At 36.1% G+C, this 19,349-nt stretch overlaps 1 protein-coding gene across 1 annotated transcript in view; it reads left to right on the top strand.

Annotated features, from left to right (window-relative positions):
* Nucleotides 1–19,349, top strand: part of LOC311116867 (phosphate-regulating neutral endopeptidase PHEX-like) — a gene marked incomplete at both ends in the record, with an annotated part of 64,657 nt that overhangs the window by 42,601 nt on the left and 2,707 nt on the right. Inside the window, 2 exons of the mRNA XM_084191895.1 lie at nucleotides 36–113; nucleotides 19,190–19,293. Of these exons, the coding sequence (XP_084048021.1) occupies nucleotides 36–113; nucleotides 19,190–19,293 (182 nt within the window). The remainder of the gene's footprint in view (nucleotides 1–35; nucleotides 114–19,189; nucleotides 19,294–19,349) is intronic.

The raw sequence follows: 19,349 nt of genomic DNA, 5'->3' as shown, positions 1-19,349 counted from the left end.
TCCAAAACACTGACGTGTCTCTCTGTGTCTCTCAGGCCCAGTCTGTCCTGGCTAAGGTTGGCTATCCTGAGTTCATACTGAATGACACCTACATCAACCAAGACATAAAACAGGTTTAACCTGTGTGTGTTTATTCACATTAGTGACTGTATATCAGTGTCTGTACTCGTGTGTATTTGTGTCTGTACTAATTTGTGTATTTGTGTGTGTGTCTGTACTCATTTGTGTATTTGTGTCTGTACTCATGTGTGTATTTGTGTCTGTACTCATTTGTGTATTTGTGTGTGTGTGTGTACTAATTTGTGTATTTGTGTGTGTGTGTACTAATTTGTGTATTTGTGTCTGTACTCATTTGTGTATTTGTGTGTGTGTGTACTAATTTGTGTATTTGTGTGTGTGTGTACTAATTTGTGTATTTGTGTGTGTGTGTACTAATTTGTGTATTTGTGTGTGTGTGTACTAATTTGTGTATTTGTGTGTGTGTCTGTACTCATTTGTGTATTTGTATGTGTGTGTACTAATTTGTGTATTTGTGTGTGTGTGTACTAATTTGTGTATTTGTGTCTGTACTCATTTGTGTATTTGTGTGTGTGTGTGTACTAATTTGTGTATTTGTGTGTGTGTGTGTGTATACTAATTTGTGTATTTGTGTATTTGTGTGTGTACTAATTTGTGTATTTGTGTGTGTGTGTACTAATTTGTGTATTTGTGTGTGTGTCTGTACTCATTTGTGTATTTGTGTGTGTGTGTGTACTAATTTGTGTATTTGTGTATTTGTGTGTGTACTAATTTGTGTATTTGTGTGTGTGTGTACTAATTTGTGTATTTGTGTGTGTGTGTGTATACTAATTTGTGTATTTGTGTGTGTGTATACTAATTTGTGTATTTGTGTGTGTGTGTATACTAATTTGTGTATTTGTGTGTGTACTAATTTGTGTATTTGTGTGTGTGTGTACTAATTTGTGTATTTGTGTGTGTGTGTGTACTAATTTGTGTATTTGTGTGTGTGTGTACTAATTTGTGTATTTGTGTGTGTGTGTGTACTAATTTGTGTATTTGTGTCTGTACTCATTTGTGTATTTGTGTGTGTGTATACTAATTTGTGTATGTGTGTGTGTGTGTATACTAATTTGTGTATTTGTGTGTGTACTAATTTGTGTATTTGTGTGTGTGTGTGTACTAATTTGTGTATTTGTGTGTGTGTGTATACTAATTTGTGTATTTGTGTGTGTGTGTGTATACTAATTTGTGTATTTGTGTGTGTGTGTATACTAATTTGTGTATTTGTGTGTGTGTATACTAATTTGTGTATTTGTGTGTGTGTATACTAATTTGTGTATTTGTGTGTGTGTGTGTATACTAATTTGTGTATTTGTGTGTGTGTATACTAATTTGTGTATTTGTGTGTGTGTGTGTATACTAATTTGTGTATTTGTGTGTGTGTATACTAATTTGTGTATTTGTGTGTGTGTGTGTATACTAATTTGTGTATTTGTGTGTGTACTAATTTGTGTATTTGTGTGTGTGTGTATATGTACTAATTTGTGTATTCGTGTGTGTGTGTGTATACTAATTTGTGTATTTGTGTGTGTGTGTATACTAATTTGTGTATTTGTGTGTGTACTAATTTGTGTATTTGTGTGTGTGTGTGTGTGTATACTAATTTGTGTATTTGTGTGTGTGTGTGTATACTAATTTGTGTATTTGTGTGTGTGTGTGTATACTAATTTGTGTATTTGTGTGTGTGTATACTAATTTGTGTATTTGTGTGTGTGTGTATACTAATTTGTGTATTTGTGTGTGTGTATACTAATTTGTGTATTTGTGTGTGTGTGTATACTAATTTGTGTATTTGTGTGTGTACTAATTTGTGTATTTGTGTGTGTGTGTGTGTATACTAATTTGTGTATTTGTGTGTGTGTGTGTATACTAATTTGTGTATTTGTGTGTGTGTATACTAATTTGTGTATTTGTGTGTGTGTGTATACTAATTTGTGTATTTGTGTGTGTGTGTATACTAATTTGTGTATTTGTGTGTGTACTAATTTGTGTATTTGTGTGTGTGTGTGTGTATACTAATTTGTGTATTTGTGTGTGTGTGTGTATACTAATTTGTGTATTTGTGTGTGTGTATACTAATTTGTGTATTTGTGTGTGTGTGTATACTAATTTGTGTATTTGTGTGTGTACTAATTTGTGTATTTGTGTGTGTGTGTGTACTAATTTGTGTATGTGTGTGTGTGTCTGTACTCATTTGTGTATGTGTGTGTGTTTGTACTAATTTGTGTATGTGTGTGTGTGTCTGTACTCATTTGTGTATGTGTGTGTGTTTGTACTAATTTGTGTATTTGTGTGTGTGTATACTAATTTGTGTATTTGTGTGTGTGTGTGTATACTAATTTGTGTATTTGTGTGTGTGTATACTAATTTGTGTATTTGTGTGTGTGTGTATACTAATTTGTGTATTTGTGTGTGTACTAATTTGTGTATTTGTGTGTGTGTCTGTACTCATTTGTGTATGTGTGTGTGTTTGTACTAATTTGTGTATTTGTGTGTGTGTATACTAATTAGTGTATTTGTGTGTGTGTGTATACTAATTTGTGTATTTGTGTGTGTGTATACTAATTTGTGTATTTGTGTGTGTGTGTATACTAATTTGTGTATTTGTGTGTGTACTAATTTGTGTATTTGTGTGTGTGTGTGTATGTACTAATTTGTGTATTCGTGTGTGTGTGTGTATACTAATTTGTGTATTTGTGTGTGTGTATACTAATTTGTGTATTTGTGTGTGTACTAATTTGTGTATTTGTGTGTGTGTGTGTGTGTATACTAATTTGTGTATTTGTGTGTGTGTGTGTATACTAATTTGTGTATTTGTGTGTGTGTATACTAATTTGTGTATTTGTGTGTGTGTGTATACTAATTTGTGTATTTGTGTGTGTACTAATTTGTGTATTTGTGTGTGTGTGTATACTAATTTGTGTATTTGTGTGTGTGTATACTAATTTGTGTATTTGTGTGTGTGTGTATACTAATTTGTGTATTTGTGTGTGTACAAATTTGTGTATTTGTGTGTGTGTGTATACTAATTTGTGTATTTGTGTGTGTACTAATTTGTGTATTTGTGTGTGTGTGTGTTTGTACTAATTTGTGTATTTGTGTGTGTGTGTGTATACTAATTTGTGTATTTGTGTGTGTGTATACTAATTTGTGTATTTGTGTGTGTGTGTATACTAATTTGTGTATTTGTGTGTGTACTAATTTGTGTATTTGTGTGTGTGTGTATACTAATTTGTGTATTTGTGTGTGTGTATACTAATTTGTGTATTTGTGTGTGTGTGTATACTAATTTGTGTATTTGTGTGTGTACAAATTTGTGTATTTGTGTGTGTGTGTATACTAATTTGTCTATTTGTGTGTGTACTAATTTGTGTATTTGTGTGTGTGTGTGTTTGTACTAATTTGTGTATTTGTGTGTGTGTGTGTATACTAATTTGTGTATTTGTGTGTGTGTATACTAATTTGTGTATTTGTGTGTGTGTGTATACTAATTTGTGTATTTGTGTGTGTACTAATTTGTGTATTTGTGTGTGTGTGTGTACTAATTTGTGTATTTGTGTGTGTGTGTGTACTCATTTGTGTATGTGTGTGTGTGTCTGTACTCATTTGTGTATGTGTGTGTGTTTGTACTAATTTGTGTATTTGTGTGTGTGTGTACTAATTTGTGTATTTGTGTGTGTGTGTGTATACTAATTTGTGTATTTGTGTGTGTGTATACTAATTTGTGTATTTGTGTGTGTGTGTATACTAATTTGTGTATTTGTGTGTGTGTGTATACTAATTTGTGTATTTGTGTGTGTACTAATTTGTGTATTTGTGTGTGTGTGTGTGTATACTAATTTGTGTATTTGTGTGTGTGTGTGTATACTAATTTGTGTATTTGTGTGTGTGTATACTAATTTGTGTATTTGTGTGTGTGTGTATACTAATTTGTGTATTTGTGTGTGTGTGTATACTAATTTGTGTATTTGTGTGTGTACTAATTTGTGTATTTGTGTGTGTGTGTGTACTAATTTGTGTATTTGTGTGTGTACTAATTTGTGTATTTGTGTGTGTGTGTGTGTATACTAATTTGTGTATTTGTGTGTGTGTGTGTATACTAATTTGTGTATTTGTGTGTGTGTATACTAATTTGTGTATTTGTGTGTGTGTGTATACTAATTTGTGTATTTGTGTGTGTACTAATTTGTGTATTTGTGTGTGTGTGTATACTAATTTGTGTATTTGTGTGTGTGTATACTAATTTGTGTATTTGTGTGTGTGTGTATACTAATTTGTGTATTTGTGTGTGTACAAATTTGTGTATTTGTGTGTGTGTGTATACTAATTTGTCTATTTGTGTGTGTACTAATTTGTGTATTTGTGTGTGTGTGTGTTTGTACTAATTTGTGTATTTGTGTGTGTGTGTGTATACTAATTTGTGTATTTGTGTGTGTGTATACTAATTTGTGTATTTGTGTGTGTGTGTATACTAATTTGTGTATTTGTGTGTGTACTAATTTGTGTATTTGTGTGTGTGTGTGTACTAATTTGTGTATTTGTGTGTGTGTGTGTACTCATTTGTGTATGTGTGTGTGTGTCTGTACTCATTTGTGTATGTGTGTGTGTTTGTACTAATTTGTGTATTTGTGTGTGTGTGTACTAATTTGTGTATTTGTGTGTGTGTGTGTATACTAATTTGTGTATTTGTGTGTGTGTATACTAATTTGTGTATTTGTGTGTGTGTGTATACTAATTTGTGTATTTGTGTGTGTGTGTATACTAATTTGTGTATTTGTGTGTGTACTAATTTGTGTATTTGTGTGTGTGTGTGTGTATACTAATTTGTGTATTTGTGTGTGTGTGTGTATACTAATTTGTGTATTTGTGTGTGTGTATACTAATTTGTGTATTTGTGTGTGTGTGTATACTAATTTGTGTATTTGTGTGTGTGTGTATACTAATTTGTGTATTTGTGTGTGTACTAATTTGTGTATTTGTGTGTGTGTGTGTACTAATTTGTGTATTTGTGTGTGTACTAATTTGTGTATTTGTGTGTGTGTGTGTGTATACTAATTTGTGTATTTGTGTGTGTGTGTGTATACTAATTTGTGTATTTGTGTGTGTGTATACTAATTTGTGTATTTGTGTGTGTGTGTATACTAATTTGTGTATTTGTGTGTGTACTAATTTGTGTATTTGTGTGTGTGTGTGTACTAATTTGTGTATGTGTGTGTGTGTCTGTACTCATTTGTGTATGTGTGTGTGTTTGTACTAATTTGTGTATGTGTGTGTGTGTCTGTACTCATTTGTGTATGTGTGTGTGTTTGTACTAATTTGTGTATTTGTGTGTGTGTATACTAATTTGTGTATTTGTGTGTGTGTGTGTGTATACTAATTTGTGTATTTGTGTGTGTGTATACTAATTTGTGTATTTGTGTGTGTGTGTATACTAATTTGTGTATTTGTGTGTGTACTAATTTGTGTATTTGTGTGTGTGTCTGTACTCATTTGTGTATGTGTGTGTGTTTGTACTAATTTGTGTATTTGTGTGTGTGTATACTAATTAGTGTATTTGTGTGTGTACTAATTTGTGTATTTGTGTGTTTGTGTGTATGTACTAATTTGTGTATTCGTGTGTGTGTGTGTATACTAATTTGTGTATTTGTGTGTGTGTATACTAATTTGTGTATTTGTGTGTGTGTGTATACTAATTTGTGTATTTGTGTGTGTACTAATTTGTGTATTTGTGTGTGTGTGTGTGTGTGTATACTAATTTGTGTATTTGTGTGTGTGTGTGTATACTAATTTGTGTATTTGTGTGTGTGTATACTAATTTGTGTATTTGTGTGTGTGTGTATACTAATTTGTGTATTTGTGTGTGTACTAATTTGTGTATTTGTGTGTGTGTGTATACTAATTTGTGTATTTGTGTGTGTGTGTATACTAATTTGTGTATTTGTGTGTGTGTATACTAATTTGTGTATTTGTGTGTGTGTGTATACTAATTTGTGTATTTGTGTGTGTACAAATTTGTGTATTTGTGTGTGTGTGTATACTAATTTGTGTATTTGTGTGTGTACAAATTTGTGTATTTGTGTGTGTGTGTATACTAATTTGTGTATTTGTGTGTGTACAAATTTGTGTATTTGTGTGTGTGTGTATACTAATTTGTGTATTTGTGTGTGTGTGTATACTAATTTGTGTATTTGTGTGTGTGTGTATACTAATTTGTGTATTTGTGTGTGTGTATACTAATTTGTGTATTTGTGTGTGTGTGTATACTAATTTGTGTATTTGTGTGTGTACAAATTTGTGTATTTGTGTGTGTGTGTATACTAATTTGTGTATTTGTGTGTGTACTAATTTGTGTATTTGTGTGTGTGTGTGTTTGTACTAATTTGTGTATTTGTGTGTGTGTGTGTATACTAATTTGTGTATTTGTGTGTGTGTATACTAATTTGTGTATTTGTGTGTGTGTGTATACTAATTTGTGTATTTGTGTGTGTACTAATTTGTGTATTTGTGTGTGTGTGTGTACTAATTTGTGTATTTGTGTGTGTGTGTGTACTCATTTGTGTATGTGTGTGTGTGTCTGTACTCATTTGTGTATGTGTGTGTGTTTGTACTAATTTGTGTATTTGTGTGTGTGTGTACTAATTTGTGTATTTGTGTGTGTGTGTGTATACTAATTTGTGTATTTGTGTGTGTGTATACTAATTTGTGTATTTGTGTGTGTGTGTATACTAATTTGTGTATTTGTGTGTGTGTGTATACTAATTTGTGTATTTGTGTGTGTACTAATTTGTGTATTTGTGTGTGTGTGTGTGTATACTAATTTGTGTATTTGTGTGTGTGTGTGTATACTAATTTGTGTATTTGTGTGTGTGTATACTAATTTGTGTATTTGTGTGTGTGTGTATACTAATTTGTGTATTTGTGTGTGTGTGTATACTAATTTGTGTATTTGTGTGTGTACTAATTTGTGTATTTGTGTGTGTGTGTGTACTAATTTGTGTATTTGTGTGTGTGTGTATACTAATTTGTGTATTTGTGTGTGTACTAATTTGTGTATTTGTGTGTGTGTCTGTACTCATTTGTGTATGTGTGTGTGTTTGTACTAATTTGTGTATTTGTGTGTGTGTATACTAATTAGTGTATTTGTGTGTGTACTAATTTGTGTATTTGTGTGTGTGTGTGTATGTACTAATTTGTGTATTCGTGTGTGTGTGTGTATACTAATTTGTGTATTTGTGTGTGTGTATACTAATTTGTGTATTTGTGTGTGTGTATACTAATTTGTGTATTTGTGTGTGTGTGTATACTAATTTGTGTATTTGTGTGTATACTAATTTGTGTATTTGTGTGTGTGTGTATACTAATTTGTGTATTTGTGTGTGTACTAATTTGTGTATTTGTGTGTGTGTGTGTACTAATTTGTGTATTTGTGTGTGTGTGTGTACTCATTTGTGTATGTGTGTGTGTGTCTGTACTCATTTGTGTATGTGTGTGTGTTTGTACTAATTTGTGTATTTGTGTGTGTGTGTACTAATTTGTGTATTTGTGTGTGTGTGTATACTAATTTGTGTATTTGTGTGTGTGTATACTAATTTGTGTATTTGTGTGTGTGTGTATACTAATTTGTGTATTTGTGTGTGTACTAATTTGTGTATTTGTGTGTGTGTGTGTACTCATTTGTGTATGTGTGTGTGTGTCTGTACTCATTTGTGTATGTGTGTGTGTTTGTACTAATTTGTGTATTTGTGTGTGTGTATACTAATTTGTGTATTTGTGTGTGTGTGTATACTAATTTGTGTATTTGTGTGTGTACTAATTTGTGTATTTGTGTGTGTGTGTATACTAATTTGTGTATTTGTGTGTGTACTAATTTGTGTATTTGTGTGTGTGTGTGTACTAATTTGTGTATTTGTGTGTGTGTGTGTACTCATTTGTGTATGTGTGTGTGTGTCTGTACTCATTTGTGTATGTGTGTGTGTTTGTACTAATTTGTGTATTTGTGTGTGTGTATACTAATTTGTGTATTTGTGTGTGTGTGTATACTAATTTGTGTATTTGTGTGTGTACTAATTTGTGTATTTGTGTGTGTGTGTATACTAATTTGTGTATTTGTGTGTGTACTAATTTGTGTATTTGTGTGTGTGTGTGTGTGTACTAATTTGTGTATTTGTGTGTGTGTGTATACTAATTTGTGTATTTGTGTGTGTGTGTGTACTCATTTGTGTATGTGTGTGTGTGTCTGTACTCATTTGTGTATGTGTGTGTGTTTGTACTAATTTGTGTATTTGTGTGTGTGTATACTAATTTGTGTATTTGTGTGTGTGTGTATACTAATTTGTGTATTTGTGTGTGTACTAATTTGTGTATTTGTGTGTGTGTGTATACTAATTTGTGTATTTGTGTGTGTACTAATTTGTGTATTTGTGTGTGTGTGTGTGTGTACTAATTTGTGTATTTGTGTGTGTGTGTATACTAATTTGTGTATTTGTGTGTGTACTAATTTGTGTATTTGTGTGTGTGTGTGTGTATACTAATTTGTGTATTTGTGTGTGTGTGTATACTAATTTGTGTATTTGTGTGTGTACTAATTTGTGTATTTGTGTGTGTGTGTGTACTAATTTGTGTATTTTTGTGTGTGTGTGTACTCATTTGTGTATGTGTGTGTGTGTCTGTACTCATTTGTGTATGTGTGTGTGTTTGTACTAATTTGTGTATTTGTGTGTGTGTATACTAATTTGTGTATTTGTGTGTGTGTATACTAATTTGTGTATTTGTGTGTGTACTAATTTGTGTATTTGTGTGTGTGTGTATACTAATTTGTGTATTTGTGTGTGTACTAATTTGTGTATTTGTGTGTGTGTGTGTGTGTACTAATTTGTGTATTTGTGTGTGTGTGTATACTAATTTGTGTATTTGTGTGTGTACTAATTTGTGTATTTGTGTGTGTGTGTGTTTGTACTAATTTGTGTATTTGTGTGTGTGTGTGTATACTAATTTGTGTATTTGTGTGTGTGTGTATACTAATTTGTGTATTTGTGTGTGTGTATACTAATTTGTGTATTTGTGTGTGTGTGTATACTAATTTGTGTATTTGTGTGTGTACTAATTTGTGTATTTGTGTGTGTGTATACTAATTTGTGTATTTGTGTGTGTGTTTGTACTAATTTGTGTATTTGTGTGTGTGTGTATACTAATTTGTGTATTTGTGTGTGTGTATACTAATTTGTGTATTTGTGTGTGTGTATACTAATTTGTGTATTTGTGTGTGTGTGTATACTAATTTGTGTATTTGTGTGTGTACTAATTTGTGTATTTGTGTGTGTGTGTGTACTCATTTGTGTATGTGTGTGTGTGTCTGTACTCATTTGTGTATGTGTGTGTGTTTGTACTAATTTGTGTATTTGTGTGTGTGTATACTAATTTGTGTATTTGTGTGTGTGTGTATACTAATTTGTGTATTTGTGTGTGTACTAATTTGTGTATTTGTGTGTGTGTGTATACTAATTTGTGTATTTGTGTGTGTGTGTGTTTGTACTAATTTGTGTATTTGTGTGTGTGTGTGTATACTAATTTGTGTATTTGTGTGTGTGTATACTAATTTGTGTATTTGTGTGTGTGTGTATACTAATTTGTGTATTTGTGTGTGTACTAATTTGTGTATTTGTGTGTGTGTGTATACTAATTTGTGTATTTGTGTGTGTACTAATTTGTGTATTTATGTGTGTGTGTGTGTGTACTAATTTGTGTATTTGTGTGTGTGTGTATACTAATTTGTGTATTTGTGTGTGTACTAATTTGTGTATTTGTGTGTGTGTGTGTTTGTACTAATTTGTGTATTTGTGTGTGTGTGTGTATACTAATTTGTGTATTTGTGTGTGTGTGTATACTAATGTGTGTATTTGTGTGTGTACTAATTTGTGTATTTGTGTGTGTGTATACTAATTTGTGTATTTGTGTGTGTGTTTGTACTAATTTGTGTATTTGTGTGTGTGTGTATACTAATTTGTGTATTTGTGTGTGTGTATACTAATTTGTGTATTTGTGTGTGTGTGTATACTAATTTGTGTATTTGTGTGTATACTAATTTGTGTATTTGTATGTGTACTAATTTGTGTATTTGTGTGTGTGTGTGTTTGTACTAATTTGTGTATTTGTGTGTGTGTGTGTATACTAATTTGTGTATTTGTGTGTGTGTATACTAATTTGTGTATTTGTGTGTGTGTGTATACTAATTTGTGTATTTGTGTGTGTACTAATTTGTGTATTTTTGTGTGTGTGTGTACTAATTTGTGTATTTGTGTGTGTGTGTGTACTCATTTGTGTATGTGTGTGTGTGTCTGTACTCATTTGTGTATGTGTGTGTGTTTGTACTAATTTGTGTATTTGTGTGTGTGTATACTAATTTGTGTATTTGTGTGTGTGTGTATACTAATTTGTGTATTTGTGTGTGTGTGTATACTAATTTGTGTATTTGTGTGTGTGTATACTAATTTGTGTATTTGTGTGTGTGTGTATACTAATTTGTGTATTTGTGTGTGTACTAATTTGTGTATTTGTGTGTGTGTGTGTGTATGTACTAATTTGTGTATTCGTGTGTGTGTGTGTATACTAATTTGTGTATTTGTGTGTGTGTATACTAATTTGTGTATTTGTGTGTGTGTGTATACTAATTTGTGTATTTGTGTGTGTACTAATTTGTGTATTTGTGTGTGTGTGTGTGTATACTAATTTGTGTATTTGTGTGTGTGTGTGTATACTAATTTGTGTATTTGTGTGTGTGTATACTAATTTGTGTATTTGTGTGTGTGTGTATACTAATTTGTGTATTTGTGTGTGTACTAATTTGTGTATTTGTGTGTGTGTGTGTACTAATTTGTGTATGTGTGTGTGTGTCTGTACTCATTTGTGTATGTGTGTGTGTTTGTACTAATTTGTGTATGTGTGTGTGTGTCTGTACTCATTTGTGTATGTGTGTGTGTTTGTACTAATTTGTGTATTTGTGTGTGTGTATACTAATTTGTGTATTTGTGTGTGTGTGTGTATACTAATTTGTGTATTTGTGTGTGTGTATACTAATTTGTGTATTTGTGTGTGTGTGTATACTAATTTGTGTATTTGTGTGTGTACTAATTTGTGTATTTGTGTGTGTGTGTGTACTAATTTGTGTATGTGTGTGTGTGTCTGTACTCATTTGTGTATGTGTGTGTGTTTGTACTAATTTGTGTATGTGTGTGTGTGTCTGTACTCATTTGTGTATGTGTGTGTGTTTGTACTAATTTGTGTATTTGTGTGTGTGTATACTAATTTGTGTATTTGTGTGTGTGTTTGTACTAATTTGTGTATTTGTGTGTGTGTGTATACTAATTTGTGTATTTGTGTGTGTGTATGTACTAATTTGTGTATGTGTGTGTGTGTCTGTACTCATTTGTGTATGTGTGTGTGTTTGTACTAATTTGTGTATGTGTGTGTGTGTCTGTACTCATTTGTGTATGTGTGTGTGTTTGTACTAATTTGTGTATTTGTGTGTGTGTATACTAATTTGTGTATTTGTGTGTGTGTTTGTACTAATTTGTGTATTTGTGTGTGTGTGTATACTAATTTGTGTATTTGTGTGTGTGTATACTAATTTGTGTATTTGTGTGTGTGTGTATACTAATTTGTGTATTTGTGTGTGTACTAATTTGTGTATTTGTGTGTGTGTGTATACTAATTTGTGTATTTGTGTGTGTACTAATTTGTGTATTTGTGTGTGTGTGTGTTTGTACTAATTTGTGTATTTGTGTGTGTGTGTGTATACTAATTTGTGTATTTGTGTGTGTGTATACTAATTTGTGTATTTGTGTGTGTGTGTATACTAATTTGTGTATTTGTGTGTGTACTAATTTGTGTATTTGTGTGTGTGTGTACTAATTTGTGTATTTGTGTGTGTGTGTGTACTCATTTGTGTATGTGTGTGTGTGTCTGTACTCATTTGTGTATGTGTGTGTGTGTGTGTACTCATTTGTGTATGTGTGTGTGTGTCTGTACTCATTTGTGTATGTGTGTGTGTTTGTACTAATTTGTGTATTTGTGTGTGTACTAATTTGTGTATTTGTGTGTGTGTGTATACTAATTTGTGTATTTGTGTGTGTACTAATTTGTGTATTTGTGTGTGTGTGTGTTTGTACTAATTTGTGTATTTGTGTGTGTGTGTATACTAATTTGTGTATTTGTGTGTGTGTATACTAATTTGTGTATTTGTGTGTGTACTAATTTGTGTATTTGTGTGTGTGTGTGTTTGTACTAATTTGTGTATTTGTGTGTGTGTGTGTATACTAATTTGTGTATTTGTGTGTGTGTATACTAATTTGTGTATTTGTGTGTGTGTGTATACCAATTTGTGTATTTGTGTGTGTACTAATTTTTGTATTTGTGTGTGTGTGTGTACTAATTTGTGTATTTGTGTGTGTGTGTGTACTCATTTGTGTATGTGTGTGTGTGTCTGTACTCATTTGTGTATGTGTGTGTGTTTGTACTAATTTGTGTATTTGTGTGTGTGTATACTAATTTGTGTATTTGTGTGTGTGTGTATACTAATTTGTGTATTTGTGTGTGTACTAATTTGTGTATTTGTGTGTGTGTGTATACTAATTTGTGTATTTGTGTGTGTACTAATTTTTGTATTTGTGTGTGTGTGTGTTTGTACTAATTTGTGTATTTGTGTGTGTGTGTATACTAATTTGTGTATTTGTGTGTGTACTAATTTGTGTATTTGTGTGTGTGTGTGTTTGTACTAATTTGTGTATTTGTGTGTGTGTGTGTTTGTACTAATTTGTGTATTTGTGTGTGTGTGTGTATACTAATTTGTGTATTTGTGTGTGTGTCTGTACTCATTTGTGTATTTGTGTGTGTGTGTATACTAATTTGTGTATTTGTGTGTGTACTAATTTGTGTATTTGTGTGTGTGTGTGTGTACTAATTTGTGTATTTGTGTGTGTACTAATTTGTGTATTTGTGTGTGTGTGTACGAATTTGTGTATTTGTGTGTGTGTATACTAATTTGTGTATTTGTGTGTGTGTATACTAATTTGTGTATTTGTGTGTGTGTGTGTACTAATTTGTGTATTTGTGTGTGTGTGTATACTAATTTGTGTATTTGTGTGTGTACTAATTTGTGTATTTGTGTGTGTGTGTGTTTGTACTAATTTGTGTATTTGTGTGTGTGTGTGTATACTAATTTGTGTATTTGTGTGTGTACTAATTTGTGTATTTGTGTGTGTGTGTGTGTGTACTAATTTGTGTATTTGTGTGTGTACTAATTTGTGTATTTGTGTGTGTGTGTACGAATTTGTGTATTTGTGTGTGTATACTAATTTGTGTATTTGTGTGTGTGTGTACTAATTTGTGTATTTGTGTGTGTGTGTATACTAATTTGTGTATTTGTGTGTGTGTATACTAATTTGTGTATTTGTGTGTGTGTGTGTACTAATTTGTGTATTTGTGTGTGTGTGTGTACTAATTTGTGTATTTGTGTGTGTGTGTATACTAATTTGTGTATTTGTGTGTGTGTATACTAATTTGTGTATTTGTGTGTGTGTGTATACTAATTTGTGTATTTGTGTGTGTGTCTGTACTCATTTGTGTATTTGTGTGTGTGTCTGTACTCATTTGTGTATGTGTGTGTGTTTGTACTAATTTGTGTATTTGTGTGTGTGTGTGTGTACTAATTTGTGTATTTGTGTGTGTGTTTGTACTAATTTGTGTATTTGTGTGTGTGTGTATACTAATTTGTGTATTTGTGTGTGTGTATACTAATTTGTGTATTTGTGTGTGTGTGTATACTAATTTGTGTATTTGTGTGTGTACTCATTTGTGTATTTGTGTGTGTGTGTGTACTAATTTGTGTATTTGTGTGTGTGTGTGTACTCATTTGTGTATGTGTGTGTGTGTCTGTACTCATTTGTGTATGTGTGTGTGTTTGTACTAATTTGTGTATTTGTGTGTGTGTATACTAATTTGTGTATTTGTGTGTGTGTTTGTACTAATTTGTGTATTTGTGTGTGTGTGTATACTAATTTGTGTATTTGTGTGTGTGTATACTAATTTGTGTATTTGTGTGTGTGTGTATACTAATTTGTGTATTTGTGTGTGTACTAATTTGTGTATTTGTGTGTGTGTGTGTTTGTACTAATTTGTGTATTTGTGTGTGTATACTAATTTGTGTATTTGTGTGTGTGTATACTAATTTGTGTATTTGTGTGTGTGTGTATACTAATTTGTGTATTTGTGTGTGTACTAATTTGTGTATTTGTGTGTGTGTGTGTACTCATTTGTGTATGTGTGTGTGTGTCTGTACTCATTTGTGTATGTGTGTGTGTTTGTACTAATTTGTGTATTTGTGTGTGTGTGTATACTAATTTGTGTATTTGTGTGTGTGTGTATACTAATTTGTGTATTTGTGTGTGTGTGTATACTAATTTGTGTATTTGTGTGTGTGTGTGTATACTAATTTGTGTATTTGTGTGTGTGTGTATACTAATTTGTGTATTTGTGTGTGTGTGTATACTAATTTGTGTATTTGTGTGTGTGTGTATACTAATCAAATCAAATCAAAATCAAATTTTATTGGTCACATGCTGTCACGATCGTCAGGGAGAGACCAATGCGCAGCGTTGAAGGTGAACATATTATTTAATGAATGAACACACGAACAAAACAACAGACGATAACGTGATGTCTACAGTTTAACACAAACCAAAATAGAACAAGAAACCACAAACACAAAGTGAAAGACAGACAGTTAAATATGGCTCCCAATCAGAGACAACCAGCTGACACTCGTTGCCTCTGATTGGGAGTCACTCAGGCCAACATAGAAATACAAACATAGAATTACACACCCTGGCTCAACATAACAGTGTCCCCAGAGCCAGGGCGTGACAGTACCCCCCCCTAAAGGCGCGGACTCCGACCGCGCCAACTAAATACCACAGGGGAGGGACCGGGTGGGCACTCCGCCTTGGCGGCGGATCCGGCTCCGGGCCTGATCCCCACTCCCTCTCCAACCCCCCAAAGTACCCCTGGTCCGGTCTGGCCCCGCTGGCCGGAGCTGGACTGCACACTGATGGAGCGGATTGCTCTAGCTCCGGCGTAACGCATCTGACCGGTGCCGGACCAGGCCCCAGTGGAACAGGCACGGGCCGTGCCGGACCGACGACGCACACCACTGGCTTGGTGTGGGGAGCAGGAGCGGACCGAGCCGGGCTGACGAAACGCACCACTGACTTGGTGCGGGGAGCAGGAGCGGGCCGGACCGGGCTGACGAAGCGCACCACTGACTTGGTGCGGGGAGCTTGGATGGGCCGGACTGGGCTGGCGACGCGCACCACAGACTTGGTGCGGAGAGCAGGAACGGGCCGGACAGGGCTGACGAAACGCACCACAGACTTGGTGCGGGGAGCAGAAATGGGCCGGACTGGGCTGGCGACGCGCACCACAGACTTGGTGCGGAGAGCAGGAACGGGCCGGACAGGGCTGACGAAACGCACCACAGACTTGGTGCGGGGAGCAGGAATGGACCGGACCGTACTGGGGACACACACCACTGGACCTACACCGGGATCTGGAACGGGCCGGACCGGACTGGCAACACACGCCAGTACCTCTCGCCGTGCCTCTACATCCTCCATCCCCTCTTCGACCAGTGGCCCCCGTAACCTGGCGGCCTCCTCTGGCAACCCGCTGGGCCGCTCTATCGCGGCCTCCTGCTGGTCCGACGTCGTGAGCCCCCCCCTAAAAAATTTCTGGGAGTCTCTCTTCCCCTCGATAATTCTCGCCCACCTCTCGCTCTTCTGCTTCCAACCTCCGCCATTCAGCTCCTCATTCGGCTTGACCCAGTCGAAGCTCTTCCTCCACTGTTGCCAAGTCCACCCACTCTGCTCCTCACTAGGCTGCTTGGTCCAGTTCTGGTGGTTTCTTCTGTCACGATCGTCAGGGAGAGACCAATGCGCAGCGTTGAAGGTGAACATATTATTTAATGAATGAACACACGAACAAAACAACAGACGATAACGTGATGTCTACGGTTTAACACAAACCAAAATAGAACAAGAAACCACAAACACAAAGTGAAAGACAGACAGTTAAATATGGCTCTCAATCAGAGACAACCAGCTGACACTCGTTGCCTCTGATTGGGAGTCACTCAGGCCAACATAGAAATACAAACATAGAATTACACACCCTGGCTCAACATAACAGTGTCCCCAGAGCCAGGGCGTGACACATGCGCCGAATACAACAGGTGCAGACATTACAGTGAAATGCTTACTTACAGCCCTTAACCAACAGTGCATTTATTTTTAACAAAAAAAGTAAAAATAAAACAACAACAACAAAAAGTGTTGAGAAAAAAAAAGAGCAGAAGTAAAATAAAGTGACAGTAGGGAGGCTATATATACAGGGGGGTACCGTTGCAGAGTCAATGTGCGGGGGCACCGGCTAGTTGAGGTAGTTGAGGTAATATGTACATGTGGGTAGAGTTAAAGTGACTATGCATAAATAATTAACAGAGTAGCAGCAGCGTAAAAAGGATGGGGTGGGGGGGGGGGGGGGCAGTGCAAATAGTCCGGGTAGCCATGATTAGCTGTTCAGGAGTCTTATGGCTTGGGGGTAGAAGCTGTTGAGAAGTCTTTTGGACCTAGACTTGGCACTCCGGTACCGCTTGCCATGCGGTAGCAGGGAGAACAGTCTATGACTAGGGTGGCTGGAGTCTTTGACAATTTTGAGGGCCTTCCTCTGACACCGCCTGGTATAGAGGTCCTGGATGGCAGGAAGCTTGGCCCCAGAGATGTACTGGGCCATACGCACTACCCTCTGTAGTGCCTTGCGGTCGGAGGCCAAGCAGTTGCCATACCAGGCGGTGATGCAACCAGTCAGGATGCTCTCGATGGTGCAGCTGTAGAATTTTTTGAGGATCTGAGGACCCATGCCAAATCTTTTCAGTCTCCTGAGGGGGAATAGGCTTTGTCGTGCCCTCTTCACGACTGTCTTGGTGTGTTTGGACCATGATAGTTCGTTGGTGATGTGGACACCAAGGAACTTGAAGCTCTCAACCTGTTCCACTACAGCCCCGTTGATGAGAATGGGGGCGTGCTCAGTCCTCTTTTTTTTCCTGTAGTCCACAATCATCTCCTTTGTATTGGTCACGTTGAGGGAGAGGTTGTTGTCCTGGCACCACACGGCGAGGTCTCTGACCTCCTCCCTATAGGCTGTCTCATCGTTGTCGGTGATCAGGCCTACCACTGTTGTGTCGTCGGCAAACTTAATGATGGTGTTGGAGTCATGCCTGGCCATGCAGTCATGGGTGAACAGAGAGTACAGGAGGGGACTGAGCACGCACCCCTGAGGGGCCCCCGTGTTGAGGATCAGTGTGGCAGATGTGTTGTTACCTAACCTTACCACCTGGGGGCGGCCCGTCAGGAAGTCCAGGATCCAGTTGCAGAGGGAGGTGTTTAGTCCCAGGATCCTTAGCTTAGTGATGAGCTTAGAGGGCACTATGGTGTTGAATGCTGAGCTGTAGTCAATGAATAGCATTCTCACGTAGGTGTTCCTCTTGTCCAGGTGGGACGTAGGTGTTCCTCTTGTCCAGGTGGGAAAGGGCAGTGTGGAGTGCAATAGAGATTGCATCATCTGTGGATCTGTTGGGGCGGTATGCAAATTGGAGTGGGTCTAGGGTTTCTGGGATAATGCTGTTGATGTGAGCCATGACCAGCCTTTCAAAGCACTTCATGGCTACAGACGTCAGTGCTACGGGTCGGTAGTCATTTTGGCAGGTTATCTTAGAGTCCTTGGGCACGGGGACTATGGTGGTCTGCTTGAAACATGTTGGTATTACAGACTCAGTCAGGGACATGTTGAAAATGTCAGTGAAGACACTTGCCAGTTGGTCAGTACATGCTCGGAGTACACGTCCTGGTAATCCGTCTGGCCCTGCGGCCTTGTGAATGTTGACCTGCTTAAAAGTCTTACTCACATCGGCTACGGAGAGCGTGATCACATAGTCATCCGGAACAGCTGGTGCTCTCATGCATGCTTCAGTGTTGCTTGCCTCGAAGCGAGCATAGAAGTGGTTTAGCTCGTCTGGTAGGCTTGTGTCACTGGGCAGCTTGCGGCTGTGCTTCCCTTTGTAGTCTGTAATAGTTTTCAAGCCCTGCCACATCCGACGAGCGTCAGAGCCAGTGTAGTACGATTCAATCTTAGTCCTGTATTGACTCTTTGCCTGTTTGATGGTTCGTCGGAGGTCATAGCGGGATTTCTTATAAGCGTCCGGGTTAGAGTCCCGTTCCTTGAAAGCGGCAGCTCTACCCTTTAGCTCAGTGCGGATGTTTCCTGTAATCCATGGCTTCTGGTTGGGGTATGTACGTACGGTCACTGTGGGGACGACATCATCGATGCACTTATTGATGAAGCCAGTGACTGATGTGGTGTACTCCTCAATGCTGTCTGAAGAATCCCGGAACATGTTCCAGTCTGTGCTAGCAAAACAGTCCTGTAGCTTAGCATCTGCGTCATCTGACCACTTTTTTATTAACCTGAGTCACTGGTGCTTCCTGCTTTAGTTTTTGCTAATTTGTGTATTCGTGTGTGTGTGTGTATACTAATTTGTGTATTTGTGTGTGTGTGTATACTAATTTGTGTATTTGTGTGTGTGTGTATACTAATTTGTGTATTCGTGTGTGTGTGTATACTAATTTGTGTATTCGTGTGTGTGTGTATACTAATGTGTGTATTCGTGTGTGTGTGTGTATACTAATTTGTGTATTTGTGTGTGTGTGTGTGTATACTAATGTCTGTATTCGTGTGTGTGTGTATACTAATTTGTGTATTTGTGTGTGTGTGTATACTAATTTGTGTATTTGTGTGTGTGTATACTAATTTGTGTATTTGTGTGTGTGTGTATACTAATTTGTGTATTTGTGTGTGTGTGTGTATACTAATTTGTGTATTTGTGTGTGTGTGTATACTAATTTGTGTATTTGTGTGTGTGTATACTAATGTGTGTATTTGTGTGCGTGTGTGTATACTAATGTGTGTATTTGTGTGCGTGTGTATACTAATTTGTGTATTCGTGTGTGTGTGTGTGTGTGTGTAGCTAGTATTCTCTGAGGACAACTACTTCGGTAATGTGATGCAGACACTGCGTTTCATTGCCCAATCAGATCTCAGCTGGCTGAGGAGGACTGTCCCTCGTACTGAGTGAGTTACTATGACAACCACTGGTGAAAAAACCCACCTATCGTAGAAAAATGCAT

This window comes from Coregonus lavaretus (genome assembly GCF_964263955.1).
Source record: "Coregonus lavaretus genome assembly, contig: HAP1_SCAFFOLD_190, whole genome shotgun sequence".
NCBI lineage: Eukaryota > Metazoa > Chordata > Actinopteri > Salmoniformes > Salmonidae > Coregonus > Coregonus lavaretus.
Note: the sequence above shows the minus strand (reverse complement) of the source record. Positions and strands in the feature narration are given on the sequence as shown.